This window comes from Argopecten irradians, chromosome 13, assembly GCF_041381155.1.
Source record: "Argopecten irradians isolate NY chromosome 13, Ai_NY, whole genome shotgun sequence".
In the NCBI taxonomy this organism is placed as follows: Eukaryota; Metazoa; Mollusca; class Bivalvia; order Pectinida; family Pectinidae; genus Argopecten; species Argopecten irradians.
Genome location: NC_091146.1, coordinates 19,350,975 through 19,374,708, shown reverse-complemented (window position 1 = coordinate 19,374,708; position 23,734 = coordinate 19,350,975). Strand labels below are relative to the sequence as shown.

Below are 23,734 nucleotides of genomic sequence, written 5' to 3'. Positions count from 1 at the left end.
TTTATGTTAAAACAGTTATGGGGTTAACAGAGTAAGAAGAAATCTATTGCCATTGTCTATGCATTTATTGTACAGTGTACCATGTCCCCTCTACACTGCTTTAATGCAGTGTCTGCTTTGTATAACATATTGTCTTTATACTGATGGGCTGAAAAACTTTAGAGATGCTCCACCGCTGACGAATGGTATTTTTATCACAAACACGAGCAGACGATTTAGTATTTTTCTACAGTTAATAAAATAATTTGAATTTGAGTCTAAAATCAAGGATAATGGAAAGGTCTCCGTATCCCTGATATAACGAGGACTGCTCCACAGATGTGTGTGTCAGCCTTACAACACGAATGGTAATGGCGTCCAAGGTTTGACGTCTTATCCTCAAATATATGGACATTACGAGGACTGATATCACACAGACAATGGGATGGAATAGGAATGCTTCAAAACGCGGACGGGGCGAGGTTGTGATTTATATTATTTTTTATGTGTGTTTTTAAAATAGATTTTACATCTTTATAGACGGTAAGAATCATTACTTTCCCTCCATCACATGTCTTTCATGGCCTAATTCCTTGAACAATGTGTTTCACTTATGATGTTTACCTACATATGTACCAGATCGCGGACGCAAAATAGAAAAAAAAAACATCCTTGGCCTAACGTTTTATCAACAACCAGGGTAATGATTCCTCTAATCGACACACACTCTACAACAAAGTTATGACACCACCAAAGTTTTCACATATAAATATATCATAAACTTCATCGATTTCATGACGTTTGATTTAGTCCTCAAACTTTTGCCATTTCGAAGACAAATCGCTGACGGAAAAAGAGCAGTAATAGATGTACGTAGTGTATTGTCCTGTATCATAGCGGCGTGTATAATCTACAACATGTATAGAGGTGTTAATGAAAGCCAGACGTGGACAAAGAGTGCATCACATCATTTACTGATACACCTACGTCTGCTAATGACATTGACCGCACGTGCCGGTCAGCAGGTCGTCTCGACGACTCCGGGACAAACATACATCAGGTCATTTAAATATTGTATGTCGTCAAAAAATAATAAACATCTTTTAAAGGCATTTTACCATTTTTTTCTCCAAATTAATAGTGGAGAAGAGCGATCGTCAGTTTGATTTGGCGCGAATTGGAGCGCGTGAGTCTGTCGTCTGCTCCTGCCCCAAATTAGGCGGGAGTATGTGTTGTACGTGGGGGAGCGCTGAGTAGTGGATCTGTTGGAGTATGGAGACGGACGAAATTCGCCATTAATTGTAAGTAAGTCTTCATTTTCATATCGAATAACTTCACACACGTTACACACATCTGAAATGTTATCTTCAAAATAATTTGTAACAATAAGAAAAATGTGAACTTCGAGTATTTTGTTTTATGTACTATGTTATGGTTCCATATTTGAGGTATCGAGTCTTGATTTCAACTTTCAATTAAATACTTTCCCAGGAAAGTCAGCCGCGATGGTGTTATTGTATTTTCGCTATTCGACATACATTTTTGTTATGTTTTACATATGACCATTAAAGCTAATGAAAAGGTATCTCTTTCATCTAGAAGTACTAGAAGAGAATTTCCTTCTTTTACATTTTCCCAAAACATATATCGATTTAAAATTCAATAAACCAAATTAATACATATTTATCATCCAATAACTTAGATTTGTTCTGTATGTCTGTTTAGAATTGAGAATTTTCTGATGTCAGTTCTCAATACTAGCTTGGTTTGTTGTTAGATTTATCGCTAGTATTTACTAATGATACATGTAGAGATTTACTTGGTGTCTGTGAAGGTGCAGTTTTAGATCTAGGCGTCCAAGAGAATAATAAGCTACAGGTAACATCAACATGGCCTTATTACTAAATAGTCTTTTCAAACAAGGATGATATTTATTTGTTTTCTTGGATTTAGCTTTTATGTTAACCATGCTTGTATGGAGCAATTCCTCTAAGAATATATTCAATATGGGGCACGTTCTCTCAGACACATTCGAATCGAATCTGACCTCACAAAAGAAACATTTACGTTGCATATTGATTTGGCAAAAATAAACCCATGGAAAAAATCGATGGAATCGTACGTGTAAACGTATTTCATTTTATAAAGAAGCCTGGAAAATTTCTTTCATGCAACGATGAAATTAAAAAAAAGGGACATCAATGCTTAAGTATTCAGCAAAACAGTGTTATACATTATACGAGTATTAACGCTCTGCATTATAAAAAAAGATATTTTGTATTTCCAGAATTTCTTTATTCGTCGGTTTATCAAGAAAATCTTTATAAAATTACCACGTGTTGAAAGGAAAACCTCATTTAAGGTCATTTAAAATTGTAAAGTTCAGACAACAACTGAAACTAATGACAGCTTTATTTGACGACCACGACAAAATATTATACTTAGGTTACAAACGCGTATAGTGCTGTTACAATCCACCCTTATCGCGCCTTCATTTGTCTGGTTTTGTTTTGCACGCTTGTTACCAACAATGGTCATGTAAGGATGTGATAGATTTGGGAGAGGATGGAAAGCTAGAGTCTACCAGAAGAAAAATTACCAACCGACAGTCACTACCTGGCAACGGTTTTATCTAAAACAAATGTAATACTTTTTCAATATCACTGTTGCTCAAACTTAAGAGTTCGTTATAATGATATGAAGCTGAATGTATCGACTCAGCATTGTCGACTGTAACTAATTATCCCGGTGTGTGCACTCATTGACCCTAACTACGATGTGGTACTGAGAGTTTGTACAGGTTAACAACGATACGGTAACTCAGCAACATGTACTTTACCTCAAAGGAACACTTTATTGTCTATAACTTAATTAAGCTGACTGGGCCATCGACACCACCTCTATCGTGTAGACAGGAGGTTAATACCCTGTCAGACCACGGCCATTTGCAGACTAAAAAGATCATCTGACAGCATGTCTTTGTAATAATTTATTATTGCGCTCCATTGTGCTGTATAGTTTAAAATTTGTCTACTTTGTCCCGCATTATTGATCATATCCTATTATGTAATCGTGTTCGTTTTGTATGTCTTGATAAAGGAGCAGATCGCCTCGAAAATTCGACAATTTTGTTTTGTCCCCATGGTTAGAATTACTTCCTTGTTCCATAATAATATATTACAAAGACTTCTATAATATAACATTTATTAAGACAATAGAGATTTTATTATAGATGTCTTTGTAATAGTATGTTACAAAGATATATATAATAAAATCTTTATTACAACAAAAATGCGTTCGCCCGTAGTCCGACGTGGTGTGAACCAGTTTTAACCCCGGAACCCCACCCTGTCCCTCTTTTCTTTACTTATCATATACACTATATTGTGGAAAACATGATATAGATATTTTGCCATAAACTTGGGACAAGTTTCGGTCCCTAACATTAAAAATAATCTTGCAATTCTAGAAGTTAGTTAAGTTCCTTAACTTGAATGTTTTGTAGTGCCTTTCTGTAGAGAATGTAACTTTAAGGACTGTTGATGAAACTGTTAATGCCCTGAGATGGAATGGTAGTTATACACTTTGTCTAAAAGCAGCCTACCATTCTTTGATCTCAACAAACATTTAGATCTCATTTAGCTTCTATATGAATCAGTGATTGAGTGACATCTCTGTTACAATCAGACCTATTTATTTACTTAGGCTGATACCTTCATGTGGAATGATAACAGGGATGTTTTTCAGTTTTATGACGTATTCAATTTCCTGACTTATATTGCAACAAAATTTTATTTCAATTAAATTAAATTGAAAAGGGTATTTAATAACAGGGAATGCCTATGTATGTTCTCCCCTGGTAACAATATGTATATAGAATATTGATAAATGGTATAAAAGCATAGTTTAGCTTCAGCTTAAGGAAAAATTTATATAGAAGATGTTTCATGCCTTCCTGCTTTTTACTTGTTTGTTGAAATAAGAAGTGATGAGTGTTACGTGGTTTTGTAATATTTAGCTAGAGTGTTTTACTAGAAGTTTGTTGTGATTTACCTGTTAGTTTAATACCATCTGTATCTGGTTATGTGTTCAGCTTTCGTACAAATACCCCTAATTATAATGAGGTAAAAACGGTATAAAGCTAGTATATTAACAATCCGAAATAAAAGGCCAAAATAAATTCAATGTAAAATCAAAATCATTTCTATTGAATATATATTCAGCCACTATAGGGCCTTCCTCAGTCCAAATTTACCCATAATTATGTTACAGATATTGCTTTTAAGGCATTATTAGCGTCGCATTTAATTGATTAATTAAAATAAAAATAATTATTCACCTTTTTCGTGTCGTGATGTATTCATTTTTCTTCCATTAACACCTGCATATGTTTCTTTTCCCCAATGTTTGTATGATCCTCTAAATCAAGCTATATAAAATGTTACCATGGCGGACTGTGAACTGTAAGCATTAGGCGACTGTTATGGGCGTGTGAAGACGCTGGTGTAACCGTGCGAATCCTATCATACAAATCGTTTTTAAAACAAAACATATTTCATCCATTAACCGTTTTACTCCGCTGACATTATAAGTATTGAATCCACAGATTTACGAGCGCTTGTCGTTATTAAGTTTTATTAGATAAAAGGTTAGAAAGATGAAAGAAATATTACGGTGGTATTTTCCCATTAGATTTAGGGATGATACCGTGAGAGAATGAAGCCCAGAATCAACAATTGAACGAAATAAACCTCTACAATAGATTATAGTAAACCAATGAGATGTTATTCTGGGTTTTTTTCCTGTGTTTTACAGAGTTATCTGCCTTTGTGGATATGTATTGATTGTGACGTCATGCGTTTGCGAGCGTAACGTCATACCTGTTGGAGAAAACGACGTAAATTTCGCTCACTATGTAATGACGTCACAATGGATACCTACCCGCAAGGAAGGTAATGTAAATATGCAATGACGGAATCGGCCTAGGTAGAAAGCTGAGATGTATAGCAATCTATCAGTCCTCACCATTTCCATTCTATTGGGTCACGAACTCAAGGGCGTTTAGGACAGTATCTAGGTACTAAAATAGTGTCCAGTTTTATTTAATACTTCCAATGTTGTTATTACAATATTCATTATGATACCAAATAGGTTGTTTACTTTTACTGTCCGTCAATGATCACGCTTATTGATATACGATAGGCGAGTGAGTAAAACTCTACAAGAGCGTTCTTGGCAGCCGACAGGATCCTATGATCCCAGTCTCCTTAGACTATGTGCCTGTATCTTAAATAAATATAGAGCTTCTTAAACAGAACCAAAGATGTAATTCTTTTGAAAATCTCTTTGGTGAACTTTAATTGAAATTAAAAAAGAACTTGATAGACTGTGGTGAGAGCAGACGAACTGTGATGTTGTTACATGTTACTGCAGTTGTAACAAGTTCACACATGTCCACTTACATATCGGACAGCATGTTAACTTACAGACAGGATACACTAACGACCAGGGCTAGGTGCTGCCAACACAGGGACTTGAAGCAATAAAAAAAATCCAATCCAAATATAATGTTATGTCAACCTTTCACTAACTACCACTGGGGCTCCATGAAAAACGTTCTGAGCCAAAGAGAATGTTTGAATAGACCCAGCATATTTCCCTGTAAAACAAATACTTGTAAGTTGTAAGGTGAAACGTTTAATAAACAATCATTCAAGCTTACCCGAGACACTTTTAAAATTAGCTTGAGTGTACAAAAAATGAGAATGAGATATCATTTTCTATTTTTTATAAACCATTGCGTAAAACTGCTCGAAGTTGAATTTTAAAATTCGACATCAGCTCACTTCTTGGTGTATATATTTTTTAAATTCTTAGTTAGCTATCTTCTCACTCAATTTGCCCCCCCCTTTCCTTCCCCTCCCCAAACACACACCTCCAAACCACTTCGCCTACCGAACCAAACCGCTTATTGACAAACACGTCAGGGGCCGGGTTTATTGCGCCAAGTCCCTGTGGTAGCCTAAAATGTTTTGAAAGTACAAGTGTTTGTACTTAGAAGTTCGTATATCGCTGACACATCTACTTCGGTATATTTAGAAGACACAGCCCTCCCGACCTACAATGACTCACCAAAGGAAGCTATTTCAGGTTTTTAAAACTGTAAATGTTTAACTTTAAAATCTGGAATGTTTTCAAAACACGTTATGGCGCTATACTACATTTGTATGTACGGGGAGATGTTGTTTTGTTTAGAGGCTGTACAGGGTTCTACACCAGACTATTATGACTACAAAACAACGAACGCTTCCTCCTTGTAATGACCCTTTTAGATTTGTTGTACTTCTCCATGTTCCGCCGACACCTTTAATGTATCATCTATCCAGCGAATCATTTACTATGAAAATGGAAGTATTATAGAATCATGTCTTGTTTTCCGGTTAGTTTGTTTGTTTGATTTATTAACGTCCTATTAACAGCTATGGTCATGTAAGGACGGCCTCCCATGTATGCGGTGTGTTGCGTGTATGTTGTGCGAGGTGAGTGTACTGGGAGACTGCGGTATGTTCATGTTGTGTCTTCTTGTATAGTGGAACTGTTGCCCTTTTTATAGTGCTATATCACTGAAGCATGCCGCCGAAGACACCAAGCAACACACCCCACCCGGTCACATTATACTGACAACGGGCGAACCAGTCGTCCCACTCCCTGTATGCTGAACGCTAAGCAGGAGCAGAAACTACCCATTGGGTCAAAAATTGCATTTAATTTGACCGTTTTTGATTTTGTTAAATCCCTTATCTAAACACACTGTATCATTTCAATATAATGTTGGGACAAAAACTAAATCCTATAGTAATAATCCAACTGGAAGATTTTACCAGGGTTTCACTTGACACGATATCCGCATTAAAGACAACCCAATTCAACAAAGCAGTTCAATTCAACACAAGCAGTATCGTGATTTTAGTAAATTCTTTTTAGATTTTTGATATCCATCAAATCACCAGCAGCTTGACCTTTCTTACAATCATCTCTTACCTCTCTTTCCTCACTTTTCGAACATGAAAAAAATAAGTCTAAATACCGCGTCAATTGATATTAACAGTCGGAGCATGAATAATTCCCCAAACAGTCATGCCCTATTTAAAGAATGCTTGAGGAAGCCAGTTTTCATTTCCTTGATTGCCTAATGCATCGCAGATGTACACTTATTAAATTGTTTACTTACAAATAATGCAGATGTAATAAGGGGATTTGTTTGAAACTGTCATAAATTCAAAATTAACTCTTCTTGAACATCTCGCTGTATCTAATTACATTAATGGCCGACATTCCGTGTTGTCAGGGGTTTTATAGTCGTCATGACTACAGTCGCTGATGCTTATCTAAACATGTGTTCTTGTTTTAAATCTTTAAAAAGGAAAATCAGCGTCCTAAATCTAAATTTCATTTCAAAATATTTCAATGCTGTGATTGAAGTTTCATGTAAGAATATTAGTTATGCTAAACTTTCATTGCAAATGACCGCATTCCAAAATCAACCAGAACGAATTTTAATTGTGAAGTGTCAGCAGTAAGCGAAACATTTATGATAAAGTCATTATCGCTTTATGTCTGTCGATTCCGCTATACTGTTTCTGTCCTTACTGGATCATTTGGTCTTATAATTCATACAATCTGAAGAATAATAATAAGAAGATTATGTACTATAATAATTATACAGAAAACAAAAATAATATTTGTAAGGAATAGAGATTATCAATGTACAAATATAACAGGAATAGAGATTATCAATGTACAAATATAACAGGAATAGAGATTACCAATGTACAAATATAACAGGAATAGAGATTATCAATGTACAAATATAACAGGAATAGAGATTATCAATGTACAAATATAACAGGAATAGAGATTATCAATGTACAAATATAACAGGAATAGAGATTATCAATGTACAAATATAACAGGAATAGAGATTATCAATGTACAAATATAACAGGAATAGAGATTATCAATGTACAAATATAACAGGAATAGAGATTATCAATGTACAAATATAACAGGAATAGAGATTATCAATGTACAAATATAACAGGAATAGAGATTATCAATGTACAAATATAACAGGAATAGATATTACCAATGTACAAATATAACGGAAAGAGATTATCAATGTACAGGAATAGAGATTATCAATGTACAAATATAACCGGAATAGAGATTATCAATATAGAAATATAGTAGAATAGAGATTACAATGTACAAAATAAGCGGAATAGAGATTATCAATGTACAAATATAACAGGAATAGAGATTATCAATATAGAAATATAGTAGGAATAGAGATTACCAATGTACAAATATAACAGGAATAGAGATTATCAATGTACAAATATAACAGGAATAGAGATTATCAATGTACAAATATAACAGGAATAGAGATTATCAATGTACAAATATAACAGGAAATATTATCAATGTAAAATATAACAGGAATATTATCAATGTACAAATATAACAGGAATAGAGATTATCAATGTACAAATATAACAGGAATAGAGATTATCAATGTACAAATATAACAGGAATAGAGATTATCAATGTACAAATATAACAGGAATAGAGATTATCAATGTACAAATAATAACAGGAATAGAGATTACCAATGTACAAATATAACAGGAATAGAGATTACCAATGTACAAATATAACAGGAATAGAGATTATCAATGTACAAATATAACAGGAATAGAGTGTATCAATGTACAAATATAACAGGAATAGAGATTACCAATGTACAAATATAACAGGAATAGAGATTATCAATGTACAAATATAACAGGAATAGAGATTATCAATATACAAATATAACAGGAATAGAGATTACCAATGTACAAATATAACAGGAATAGAGATTACCAATGTACAAATATAACAGGAATAGAGATTATCAATGTACAAATATAACAGGAATAGAGATAATCAATGTACAAATATAACAGGAATAGAGATTACCAATGTACAAATATAACAGGAATAGAGATTATCAATGTACAAATATAACAGGAATAGAGATTATCAATGTACAAATATAACAGGAATAGAGATTATCAATGTACAAATATAACAGGAATAGAGATTATCAATGTACAAATATAACAGGAATAGAGATTATCAATGTACAAATAAAACAGGAATAGAGATTATCAATGTACAAATATAACAGGAATAGAGATTATCAATGTACAAATATAACAGGAATAGAGATTACCAATGTACAAATATAACAGGAATAGAGATTATCAATATACAAATATAACAGGAATAGAGATTACCAATGTACAAATATAACAGGAATAGAGATTACCAATGTACAAATATAACAGGTATAGAGATTACCAATGTACAAATATATAACAGGTATAGAGATTATCAATGTACAAATAAAACAGGAATAGAGATTATCAATGTACAAATATAACAGGAATAGGATTATCAATGTACAAATATAACAGGAATAGAGATTACCAATGTACAAATATACAGGACAGGTACAATATAACAGGAATAGAGATTATCAATGTACAAATATAACAGGAATAGAGAGTATCAATGACAAATATAACAGGAATAGAGATATCAATGTACAAATATAACAGGAATAGAGAGTATCAATGTACAAATATAACAGGAATAGAGATTATCAATGTACAAATATAACAGGAATAGAGATTATCAATGTACAAATATAACAAGTATAGAGATTACCAATGTACAAATATAACAGGTATAGAGATTATCAATGTACAAATATAACAGGAATAGAGATTACCAATGTACAAATATAACAGGAATAGAGATTATCAATGTACAAATATAACAGGAATAGAGATTACCAATGTACAAATATAACAGGAATAGAGATTATCAATGTACAAATATAACAGGAATAGAGATTATCAATGTACAAATATAACAGGAATAGAGATTATCAATGTACAAATATAACAGGAATAGAGATTACAATGTACAAATATAACAGGAATAGAGATTATCAAGTACAAATATAACAGGAATAGAGATTATCAATGTACAAATATAACAGGAATAGAGATTATCAATGTACAAATATAACAGGAATAGAGATTATCAATGTACAAATATAACAGGAATAGAGATTATCAATGTACAAATATAACAGGAATAGAGATTATCAATGTACAAATATAACAGGAATAGAGATTATCAATGTACAAATATAACAGGAATAGAGATTATCAATGTACAAATATAACAGGAATAGAGAGTATCAATGTACAAATATAACAAGTATAGAGATTACCAATGTACAAATATAACAGGAATAGAGATTACCAATGTACAAATATAACAGGAATAGGGATAATATAATTGTAAACATACTGTTGAAATTAAATTGGGACTATGTTCTATAAATAACCTATACAAGTATTATACATAGACCACCCGACATGTCTGTTTCTGATTTAATGCGGACCCTCTAGAGCCAGTTCCGGTGATGAATGTTTCAGATGTCAAAAGTGAGTGGGCACCACTTACTCGCCGACCACAGTCGGCGCCTCAATCTTTTATACTCTAGTTAGGACACTAATGTTAAAACCACGAGATTTAAAACTTTAATTACAGTCCCGTAATAAAGAAGTAAACATCTTATTTTAACCATGTAACACGTGCCATCTACGTGCACGTGCACTGTTAGTTTGATTTAAATTGAAATTTCTTCTAAATCACGTACTCACAATCTTGATGATGGAATAGATTTGTATCTAAATATTGAATATTTATGTCTTTTCAATATATTTTGGGCGTCATTTATATCAACAGAATAAATGTGCATTTGATTCGAAACGAATTCATCATTATCATAGAATATGTAATTGCGTCTTCGATATCAATTTAATTCGGGCAGTTATACTTCTTCAATGGACAATGTTTTGACATCTAGTTGCTTAAATGCTGCGCTACTCAGTAAACATTTGATTTACAAATTTCGCCCATATTTTGTTTACATATGAATTGATAATTTTCTTGTACAGATAAACAGTCACTTGATTATTTGTCAACATTTATCAAGGGTAAATAAAGCAATGTCATTCCAATACGGGTCATAATTATACACATGTACCTTATACTAAATACTGTTAAACATATGAGTCACAAGGAGGAGAATATGACCAAAAACTTTGATAATAAAAACTACGATGTACCTGTGGAGTTTGAATAATTTCAAAATATCTGAATACGTGCATGTTGTCTCATTAAGCGGCAGGATGCTTTCCTTAAGTAGTCTACTTGTCATACGAAATAAGAGGTGTTATTATAAGCATTGCAAATTAATATCGCTGGCGTAATGCGATCTTTTATTATGACCATGTCATCGATATCACTCGGGTTTTTTTCTATACCGCCCTATATTCTATATTTGTGTGATATAATATTGATGAAAATATTCTGTTACTCTGCACACGAGTCCCATGAACTCGAAACTCAAGACTCGATATAAGGAAATTCTACAATGAGATACAGTGGAAATATCTCATTTTATAAACAATCACATTGTTGTAACCTCATTGTTTTAGACATACACCGTCGAAAGATGCACGACTCTTTTTAAATGATATGTTTTTCTATATTGATTATTTACATGGCGTTTCAATAGAAAACAATGCTATAATACTAATGATGTACTGTATGCTTTACCTCGGGGAAAAAAACTTCAGATAACAAAATTATCCTCCAAGTGTTTGTGATTACCAGATACTAAACATCTTATCTTTATTAATATATGTACTACTACAGTGTAATACACGTGGAGCTATATTTAGATCATTACTCGTCGGGTCAAACGAGAGTTCGTTAGACACAGATGTTTGGTGGAGATGTGTATTGTGAATGTCCTAATTATCAGGCCTGTTACTATAGCTGATTACGTTAACACAGTACATAGAACGTGTTATAACGCTGACATAATATTTTACCTGTAAGACGAGTAACAAACAAATCACTGTTTTTCTCACGCCAGAATTGACAGTTATCTCGATATGCCAAGGACAACTACCTGTCTCATCTGTTGTCGCCCACAGAGCCTTCGGTTTTTACCATAACACAGCCAAAGGGTGGGTAGTAACGACAGTGATAGTAACCCCTGGAATATTGAGGATGATAATTGTCTGTCTGCAACTGCTTTACCACCATTTTTCGTTTGTCCTCCCACCTGGATAACATATGATGACATAATAACAATTATTAAGTAGGACCAGCTTTTGTCATTATCTAGGACACAATATTGTAAAGCTTCGATCGGTGTACGTAAGGCCAGTTACAAGTTATGTATTAACCGATAAGTGTTTCTCTAAAGCATAGTATATGAATCATTTAATGGCATATGTACCGAGCTTATGAAGAATATAATATATTTAAATGTAACTTCATTTTCAATTGTTACAGATCAGGATGATATACCCACAAATAAGTTTTGTCTCTCCTAATTATAGTAAAGAATATTGCTGACTATACAGCATCTATCGGTAAATGAGAAAACAGTGTTATTGTTGACTGTCTATGAAACTTATTCTCGCTAGAAAATGGCAACTTGAAATTATATCCCATTTGGTAAGTCGCGTTATGTTACAGTTTTAATATATTTGCTACACTTATAAAGATAACTATCTATATTGGGCAAACACGTGTAGTTTGATTCTCGACATTACAGACACTTGAGTTATTTTTTGGTAACATGTCAAATGAATCAAAATCAATTTTAATTATGTTGGTATTTTGAGTGCCAACATCACGTGAAGGTTTTGCTCGTGCAAATCGTTGTCACGTGATTACATCGAAACGTTCACGTGATTAGATATTCTAACTGTATCTTATATCAACTAGGTATTCAGAATCGTCGGCCTTTTCTGTCGTGTCGTTGACAGTCCTCACAATATGTGTACATACTTTGACTACCAAATGATTTAATACGACCTCTTTTCTACCATTGGTGTTTTATTTTACTTAAAATAGTATTCTGCATGTTTGTTAGTTTTCGCTGGTTTTAAATTTCATGATTGGCTGTTCTACAATGTACAGAGTGTTTCAGAAAGCATGCCCCGACTTTAAACTGTTATACATTCTTCATGGGAGGTCATAATTGCACGAAGTAAGACATTATGGACAGCGAGCGATACGACCATTTGGTGGAATACAATAATATTTCAGCTAGCGTTTTATAATAAACCAGCATGACGCCATTGATGACTTTACTAAAAACAATGATATACTATCCATCATGATCCATTCGATCACAAAGATTTACATTATTGTGGCAAAATGATATTTTTACGATGAAAACTGCACCAGAGGTGAGTCATCGATAGCAACCCACAATCGTAGTACAATGTAGTGTTTTATTTCCATGGGTATTGAGTCTGATGTATTAGCGTCTTTAGGAATCCTTGTGTTTTGTATCGTTGCATTCTTACATAATTGTCAAATAGGTCACAAAACAAAAATGCATGTTGGGACAAGCGTGATACCAACCTTAATGTGATTAGAAGAATCTAAAGGCAATCCGTATAAAAGGTTACATCTATGTCAAGGTCATAGTAGAATCTAGAGGTAATCCAAATGAAATGTTCCATCTATGTCAAGGTCAGAGTACATAACACAGAACCGTGTATCTTTACAATCAGAGCCAAATACTTGTCATTTCTCTAGTTCGTAATTTTACGTCCACAGTTTGGCCTTGAAACATCCCGGTATTCTGCGCCTTTCGCTATTGCCTTTATCTAGTCCGCTGTAAATTACATTGGGACGCTGCCATATAAACTGCATAATAGGATCAACTTCTCACACACTCAACCAAAATACTCTCAAATTTCTTTGTTTGAAATTCACAAACAATACTGCATACCAATACAGAAAAACTGGTTAATCGAAGGCTAAAACAAGACCACAAAGAAAATCTGCTCCATAAGAAACAGTAGAGAAAGAATACCTGTTATTGTATCATCACATTAGTTGCGTCCTTCTTGTATCCAAACAGCTCCTCAAGGAGAGAAAGCTAAGAATAATACCTCAAACAAAGGACAATTTTTTTGTGGTAAGAAAAAAATATTTTTGTCATCAGAAAATATACCTAGGAATTGTAATACGGGAATTTAGAGAAAGAGAAATCTTGTTTTGTCACCATATTACAACCAGGTATGTCCTTCGAGTGATGACAAGGTATGGCATTATTTCTCTTTTTGGGGTCACTAACATCTTCGATGCTCAAGGGGTTACTATCACTGACGTTATAATACCTACAGTGATAGCAACCTCTGGAGTATCGAGGTGGGATCACTCGGTGCTCTAACAACAAGTCCCGTATTACTCATTACGTAATTCTGATAATAGCACGCGACAATGTGACACAGATACAGTTATTGACACGTAATGCACGTGTTAAGTACACGTTTTATTTGTCGGGGAATTTACGGTCACGGTTAACGTGCATCAAGGTTACTAAACATGTAATAAACACCGAACACGAGAGGTCTGTCCGCGCATAAATCAATCTGTATGTAGTCGGTAGAGGAGAGTAATACATGCTTTGATACGTGGTTTGGTGGCGAGACTAACCTGTCATTATGCTTTTGATGGCGAGACAGTTTTCTCATTGATGACAAAGCCAATCTGACATTGTGCTTTTGATTACAAAGCCAATCTGACATTGTGCTTTTGATGAAAAGCCAATCTGACATTCTGCTTTTGATGACAAAGCCAATCTGACATTCTGCTTTTGATGAAAAGCCAATCTGACAGTGTGCTTTTGTTGACAAAGCCAATCTGACATTGTGCTTTTGATGAAAAGCCAATCTGACATTGTGCTTTTGTTGACAAAGCTAATCTGACATTGTGCTTTTGATGAAAAGCCAATCTGACATTGAGTTTTGATGACAAAGCCAATCTGACATTGTGCTTTTGATGAAAAGCCAATCTGACATTGTGCTTTTGATGAAAAGCCAATCTGACATTGTGCTTTTGTTGACAAAGCCAATCTGGCATTGAGTTTTGATGGCAAAGCCAAACTGCAATTGTCCTTTAGATGATAAAGCCGATCTGTCAGTGTGTTTTTGATGACAAAGCCAACCTGACACTGTGCTTTTGTTGACAAAACCAATCTGTCACTATGTTTTTGATCACAAAACCGATTTAGTATTTAGTATTGTTTTTTATTGACAAAGCCAATCTGCCGTTCTGTTTTGGTGGCAAAATCAACGGGTCATTGTCTGTTTGGTATCGACACCAGGCTGGTATTGTCTCATTATATATTAGATATTACAGCTTCCCAGGTGATCGTGATACTAACTGCAATAACTTATTCAACAAATAGATAAGATTTAATACACTCATACTTGTCAGCGAGTAAACCAATCCATACATTGAACCTTTATCGTCCCAACCGTTGTAAGTGTAGAGTATCACTCCTCCCCTAGGCAACCCCAGTGTAGGGACCGTGTGAAGTGTATGGCACCTCTACCTCAGTGTAGGGACCGTGTGAAGTGTATGGCACCTCTACCTCAGTGTAGGGACCGTGTGAAGTGTATGGCACCTCTACCTCAGGTAGGGACCGTGTGAAGTGTATGGCACCTCTACCTCAGTGTAGGGACCGTGTGAAGTGTGTTAGGACCTGGAAGTGTATGGCACCCCCTACCTCAAGTGTGATGGCACCCCACCTCATGTAGGGACCGTGTGAAGTGTATGGCACCTCTACCTCAGTGTAGGGACCGTGTGAAGTGTATGGCACCTCTACCTCAGTGTAGGGACCGTGTGAAGTGTATGGCACCTCTACCTCAGTGTAGGGACCGTGTGAAGTGTATGGCACCCCTACCTCAGTGTAGGGACCGTGTGAAGTGTATGGCACCTCTACCTCAGTGTAGGGACCGTGTGAAGTGTATGGCACCCCCTACCTCAGTGTAGGGACCGTGTGAAGTGTATGGCACCCCCTACCTCAGTGTAGGGACCGTGTGAAGTGTATGGCACCTCTACCTCAGTGTAGGGACCGAGTGTGTAGGTTGTACCGTGTGAAGTGTATGATGTAGGTGTGAAGTGTACAGTGTGAACAATTACCAAATAAATAACACTACACGTTTACTGTCAGTTTCTACTCAGTGTTTATTGAGTCTGTTACTTATTATATATACTGTACTACAAAGAGCACACAAAACAGGGAGCAGACTAAACAATGCCATCCACTGAGGTATCTCTAAGTATAGTATTGAACTTAATTACATTTGCAATCACAAAACAAAATACTTACAAATGAGGAAGATTTAGAATAAGGTTTCTAATTGGAATCTTGACCGTACTGCATTATGTCAAAGAAAGAAATGATAAAATAAAAAAGTCATTTATTTCCAAAGGCTTACACATGATTACAAAAGGCCGATAAACATAGATTGTATTGCTCAAAGTTTTAACGATTTACCTAGAAATAAAACAGCATACATCAATACCAATAAACAAAAGATTATCCTTGCATAATTCCATCAGTCATACATTTTCAGAAGGAACCTTTATATATGTTTTGTAGTTGTTACACCATGGAGGATTTTGACCTTGAAAGTCTCCGCTCCAGTGAGCCGGAACTCCCGCCCGTCTCCCCCGGGTTTTTCGACCTCGACGCTCTGATCCTTGATGAAAAGTCTTTATGCAACATCGACCAAATCATCGCCGCCCTCGACATCCGACTGAACAAAGAAAACCAGCTCGTACATCTAGCCATCCGGAACCTCAAATATGTGATCATGTGCCAGGACAGGAAGCGCCGCCTGGAGGCGGGGAAGCGCTTATCGGCCTTGAATGCCGCTAACCCCGATCATCTGAACACACTCGCTAACCTCGAGCATGTGTATAGACTCTGTCACAGGCGAGGTGACGCTGATGCATGCCGGGAACGGTTGGACGAGCTTCTAGATAAACGGAAGCGGAAGTTCGAGATTCTGAAGGCGCAATGCTTTCTGGAGCAAGGTCAATTAGCCCCAAGTTTATAATATCGCAAGTAGTGTTAAATCTGAATTCTACAAAATATTAGTAATTAACATAAAAGGTAATTTATAAAAAAAAAAAAAAAAATCATTGTCTAATGATATCATGTTGCTCATCAGGTATTTTCAGAGATTATTGCTGGTAATACAGAATGCAATAGGTTTATAACACAAAGCAATATCTGCCAAAAATAAAGATACAATTATTGTAAATAGTCGTTTTAAGGCAAGTAACCCATAGGACTTGAGAATAAGCTACGATAACCTATCTTATTTTATAATCTATTTTAGGTTATGTATACACTGTTCTTTACCACGAAGCTAAAGGTGTTGAGATGGTCAAAGGTGCTTTGGATAGTGTTACAAAACGTCTGGAGGGCCTCCGAAGGAACTGCAGAGACAGCCGTGCGGAAATATCCATAGATGGAGTGTTGGCGGAAGTGAGCATTCTGACGTGTGAACTGCTGAGTATCGAGGACTCCAAGGAGAGACGCGCCTTTAACACGGGCGAGTGTCTCAAGAACTATGAGGTCGGGCTGGAGATGTTGATGTGTCAACCGGGGACAGAAATAGAGGTACAGCTGTGGAACTACTACCTGGCTCTCATCAACTACAACATGGCGAATCTCACGTCACTCTGTAGGTAGGTCAAGAACACGTCACTCTGTAGGTAGGTCAATATTATGTCACTCTGCATGTAGGTAAAGGTCATTTCAAGTAGGTCAAGGTCACATCTCCCAGTTAATCACATAAGGTTTCAAGGTCACATTACTTTTAAACTTTGTAGTGATAGTGTCCGTTGAAAAAATGGTTTCTAGATGAATCAGGTTCACACCCTTTGAAAATGGGGCAAGATAGCGTCACTCTATGCCGAAGCCATATATATCGTTTTAATATTATAATGACAGGAAACTTGCTTTCTCTTCAGGGCGGGCGAGACCGGAGTACACCGGAAGAAGGCTGCACGACTGTTCCTCCAAGTCTTTAAGGAGCTTGACAAAGACATCCCCGAGTCAATGCTGTACAGGGCTCGCTCCCTAGGCTACCTGGGTCATCTGCTGTCCGCGAACTTCGAGGGCAAAGGTCAGCAGGTTTCGATTTGTAGCAGGTCATATGTTAAATTAACAAAAAAAATGCTTAATTAGTACTGAAAGGATTGTATAAAACATGGAAATATACTTTTAATGAAACTGTCAAGCAATAGCCGACTGCCTTGTGATATTTACCATTAGGACTAATAAAGTTATACATTCCAGGTGATACGTACAAAGACACATTGGAAACGTTTACTATCACAACCACGCAGCTAGGGGGCGTGTCAAGCTTTCTGTACGAGAAGGCCAGATCCTACTGCCCGGATGATCACGTGATTTTAACAACGGAGGCGAACTTCATGCTTCACAGGGCAATGAACAAGACAAACGACCCGACAGAGAGGAAGCGGCAACTAGACCGAGCAAACATCGTAGTATCGCAGTCAATATCAAGTCTCGCGGACCATTACGAGAATTCGTTAGCGTACTCCGTCAGGCGTGATATCAACTATCAACTTGCACAGCTGACGCCCAATTTGGCGGAACGTTATCTACGTCGGGCGAAGTCGGACGGAGAGGTGGCGCTCCTGTCTGGGGGCGTGGCAGACCTCGTTTTCATGGGAATGATATGCCACATGCTTGCACAGAGCCAACCGCAGTCACGGAGACTTTCGTGTATAGAGGATAAGGACGATATACTATATGAAGGAATCGACTACGCCCAGCAGGCGATAGAGAAGGGGGCTCAGGATCAGACTAAACTTAAGTGTTATGAAACTCTTGCGAGTAGTCTGTTTCAATTGAAGTCTTACAGAGAAGCAATAGAATGTCTCAAGCGTGTAATTGAGAACGACACCACGCGGAATGTGAATTTGTTCAAAACATTGTGTACATACTTTTTCGAATTGTATAAAGACTCTGGGAAAAACGGGCGTCACATATTACAGGAGTCTGTGTATTGGTTGTGTTGGTGTGCAGACAAATTCGGACAGGATGACGTCATAAACAATATGGCGAAGTGTACGAAAGATTATTTCACGGAGATGCTCGCCGTCATAGAAGTGTTGACATCTAGCCTCCATGGAAACGGAGGCGTGAATCACGTCTGTTTGATAGAGAAACTCAAACAGAAGCTAGAAAAGGTGAGAAACAATGAATCAAAGAAACGCAACAACACAATGCCACGTTCACCTAAATCGCGCTTCCGGTTCCTGTTGCGGAGTCCGCATGACAAGAGCAGAACAATCGGGGAGAAGGAAAGAACGCCGACACGGACGCTTGCGCAGTCTGCTGGGCCTGTGTCCAGTGTACTGAAGATAGTGTTACAGTTACCGGGAATGATGCCTCAGTATAGCGGGACATACGACTACATCGTGATACATAGTATGGTCGATATCAACTGGGTCATGTACGTCCTCCGACCGTCACTGGAGGAAAGCTTCGGAGTAAGCAAGATCAAAGGTGAGTAAGCTTCGGTGTAAGCAAGATCAAAGGTGAGTAAGCTTCGGTGTAAGCAAGATCAAAGGTGAGTAAGCTGCGGTGTTAGCAAGATCAAAGGTGAGTAAGCTTCGGTGTTAGCAAGATCACAGGTGAGTAAGCTTCGGTGTTAGCAAGATCAAAGGTGAGTAAGCTGCGGTGTTAGCAAGATCAAAGGTGAGTAAGCTTCGGGGTTAGCAAGATCAAAGGTGAGTAAGCTTCGGTGTTAGCAAGATCAAAGGTGAGTAAGCTTCGGTGTGAGCAAGATCAAAGGTGAGTAAGCTTCGGTGTTAGCAAGATCAAAGGTGAGTAAGCTGCGGTGTTAGCAAGATCAAAGGTGAGTAAGCTTCGGTGTTAGCAAGATCAAAGGTGAGTAAGCTTCGGGGTGAGCAAGATCAAAGGTGAGTAAGCTTCGGGGTGAGCAAGATCACATGTGAGTAAGCTTCGGGGTGAGCAAGATCACAGATGAGTAAGCTTCGGGGTGAGCAAGATCACAGGTGAGTAAGCTTCGGGGTGAGCAAGATCAAAGGTGAGTAAGCTTCGGGGTGAGCAAGATCAAAGGTGAGTAAGCTTCGGGGTGAGCAAAATCAAAAGGTGAGTAAGCTGCGGTGTAAGCAAGATCAAAGGTGAGTAAGCTGCGGTGTAAGCAAGATCAAAGGTGAGTAAGCTTCGGTGTTAGCAAAATCACTGGTGGGTAAGCTTCGGGGTGAGCAAGATCACAGGTGAGTTGGCTTCGAATTGAGGAAGAACACAGGTGAGTTCACCTACTTACGTGGTTCTGCAGTAATATATCCTAACTACTGAAAATACTATGGAATGATATTTAAGGATTAACTTGAAAAGATTTTTTATGTTATGGAGATATAACACAAAAATCTGAGTGTACTCTAAATAAACCGCGAAATCATTACGCCGTCATCTCAGCCAATCAGAAGCGACGTTACAAACGGCGACGCCATTTTTTCCTTTATGGGCTGATAAAGTAAATTTTTAAGCCAATGAAAATTCTCGTAACAAGCAAAAATGAATTATTCTAATATATTGAACGTAAATTAAATCAAATTGTAATAAGTCTGTGCTTATTTTCAGCTTTTGGATATAAAATCAAATAACCTGGTAGGATGAGTTCGGGAATGCTATATAAACATGATGTACCCTATGTACCGTATCTGTTCTCAGGTTACCTCGCAGGTCGAGATTTTATAGCCAGTTCTGGGATCTGGGAGCCTCTGAGAGACAAGGTAGCGACAAAAGTTATCCTGGTACTGTCTATGGAGTTTGTTCGAACTGAGTGGACACACGCAGACGAACACGCCGACATCGTTAAACTATTAGAGGATAAAAGCCGAGAAGGCAACCTTGTTCCTCTTTTACTTGACTCACCATGTCAAATTCCAGAGAGACTCCGAAGGATTATTGCCCTGAACTGGCGTACTCCCGTCGGTCCCTATGATTGGGACCAAATACGGCGGTATTTAGTGTAGGAACGTTCCGAATGGAGACTGTGACGATATAAGTAGAAGTCCGTTAAAAAAGGGTTTCAAATTCAGCTTTTGATACTTGTTATTTCTTGCCAAATAATTGCGGTTGTGATCCTTATTTTAACTAAATGTGGGCAAACCAATATTAACATCTTTGGACATTAAAAGTGGACATATCACCAATACCATTATTGTCTCAACAATGGTCGATGTTTACCTACGGACAGGTACGATATGGCGACTTGTTTGGTGATGTTTCCTATGGCGTGGTATGGCGGAACCTTCAGTATCAATCATTCGGATGATATGTAAATCAGTATGCACTATAGGCCTAATATGTAAATCAGACCAGTATCTACTAGGCCTAATATGTAAATCAGACCAGTATCCACAAGGCCTAAATTGCTATGAATTGTCGTTAAGTTTAAACACAAATGAATTCTATCTGTTATAATTATCCGAGCATATGAGTAAAATGAAAGGGGTTCTTCTGATAACAGTAGCGAGTAATATCATTGGTGTGTGTTACAATCTTCTTGATTGGTCAATTGTGTAATATTCAGATATTTTACACTGTCCCTGACTGGTCCGCTATATCGGTGCAACATGTTATATTGTCAATGATTGGTCCACTATATTAAATTGGTGTAACCTACGTTGCATTGTCCCTGAGTTATGTTGTACCTGATTGGTCCACTGTATTGGTTACAATAAGTTATGTTGTCCCTGATTGGTCCACTGTATTTTTTGTACCGTACGTTACGTTCTACCTGATTGGTCTTTATATTATATCGGCGTACCCTATGTTATATTGTTCCTGATTGGTCCATTACAATAATGTATGAACCATTATCCCGATTGGCCTCTTATTATACTATAAAAACCCTGTGTTCTGTACAGTTACTTTTTCAAGTTGTTCGGTAAGAGGCCTTATGGGTGTCATTGGATATCGTGTCAATATATCACTACATATTTGGTAAACGTTACCTTTCTATGATTTGATGTTTTATTCGTTATGAGAGTAAAGTTGTGTATCGAGGCACAAGTGGGACCAGAAAAAGCTCATCGTAGCATAATCGGGGACTGCTTTTTGTAAGAACATGAAACGTGGTGTAAGATAGCATGTGTTGGTGCTTCAGTAGAAGATACCTACTTACTGCAAACTATATTATTTTTGTTGTGCGATTTATTTTCGTGTATATTGCGAGCTATTTGAATTGAATCAGTGGAGCGTTTTGTCTGTAAATCGCGAGATTAAGTCATCTTAAAAATGTCGTCGGACATGAAAACGCGAAAATGGGTCGCCACGATGATATTTTGGTTAATGGTATTCAATTTTGTTTTGTGATAATTTTATGATGTTGTTGGTTTTATATAAATTAGCGAGTCAGTTTGTTTTGGGAGAAATACCTTCATACAAGAAGTGACACAGTACCTGTAACAAAGAATACGCGGGAAAAGTTGAATACATAGGAATGAGTGTCGATGGTTTAGTGTGTACAAATATTATATGACACTGTATTTCAATTATAAATCATGAAATAATATTAGATGGGTGGGGAACACTGTTCCTATGGTCAATCCTATACAAATAAATCATATAATCGTATCCTCACCGGAGAATTGATATGTACACCGAAGTTTCTTAATTGACACCTCACTGTTAATTGGCCTACTCTGATGAATGTTATTTTTATTTCCGTCATTTCTAACGACAGTACAATGTTCACAGTATGTAATACCACGTGATCTAACTGGCGCGGTGTAAGGTTGTATTTGATTGGTGTATTTAATTATAGATGGTTATATAATATCAGTTGTATATAATGTATATCAACACGAATAAATTTTGTTGTTACAAATTGATAGTTTAATTTTAATTGGATATATACCCTATCACAGACACAATACAATTCAATAACTTCTTGTCATCTATCATTCTTTTTTCATTCCGGTCAATAGATCACCTGTATGTAAGTCGGCAGTCTTTATCCAAATGTTGGCAATGTCGTAATGATCAATAAAATCGTCAGAAGCCCGAGATTTTATTACAACATAAACAGTGTGACCATAACTTTGTATTAAATGGGACTGTTTTACCTCACCACTCAGTTCTCACCTACAGAAGATGTTGGCAGTGACGAGGCGCGAGTCACGTACATTGATGGAGTGTCAGAGTGTTATGACGATGATATACAATAGTTACACGACCTCGAGAGTTAACCAGAACCAGTTGTGCGGGGAGTATGTTCTGTTATCGATGTGTGTGTGTTCCTTCTGTATTAGATTGGAGTTACGACAACACACGGTGGTCGCTATATCACGACAATTTGGTTGTTTTTCTTTAGTTTAACGTCCTATTAACAGTCAGGGTAATGCACATCCTCGATACTCCAGGGTTTCCGATCACTTACAATCTCTACACCCCTGGACCATCTCATAGAAAAACTAGAGGCAACAGAATAGAACAGGTAATTTAGTCTTACGATGTACATCAAAAGAGCCCTATAACGGTACACTGTGGTTGACTGTGTGGCTTTGATGTTAGGCGTCGCTCTCTCTGTAGTCTTCAAAGGAAATCTTTGCTAGCCTGTGATTGGTCAAATGTTTTCCGCTGAGCTGCCTTAAATTTCACTATAAGATAGTCCAGGGGTGTAGAGATCGTAAGTGAACGGAACCCATGGAATATCGAGGATGG

At 36.7% G+C, this 23,734-nt stretch overlaps 1 protein-coding gene across 2 annotated transcripts; it reads left to right on the top strand.

Moving 5' to 3' along the window:
- The first annotated feature begins 996 nt into the window (after window positions 1-996).
- On the top strand, window positions 997-22,898 carry LOC138305880 (uncharacterized). 2 transcript variants are annotated; one of them, XM_069246143.1, is made up of 6 exons: window positions 997-1,284; window positions 16,592-17,028; window positions 17,337-17,688; window positions 17,974-18,128; window positions 18,302-19,540; window positions 20,735-22,898. In XM_069246143.1, exons 2-6 carry the CDS (start codon window positions 16,602-16,604, stop codon window positions 21,037-21,039), a joined length of 2,478 nt encoding a protein of 825 aa, XP_069102244.1. In that variant the 5' UTR covers window positions 997-1,284; window positions 16,592-16,601; the 3' UTR covers window positions 21,040-22,898. The 2 variants fall into 2 exon arrangements, with proteins under 2 accessions (XP_069102244.1, XP_069102243.1); XM_069246142.1 differs by having other exon boundaries at window positions 998-1,280.
- Window positions 22,899-23,734: the final 836 nt, after the last annotated feature.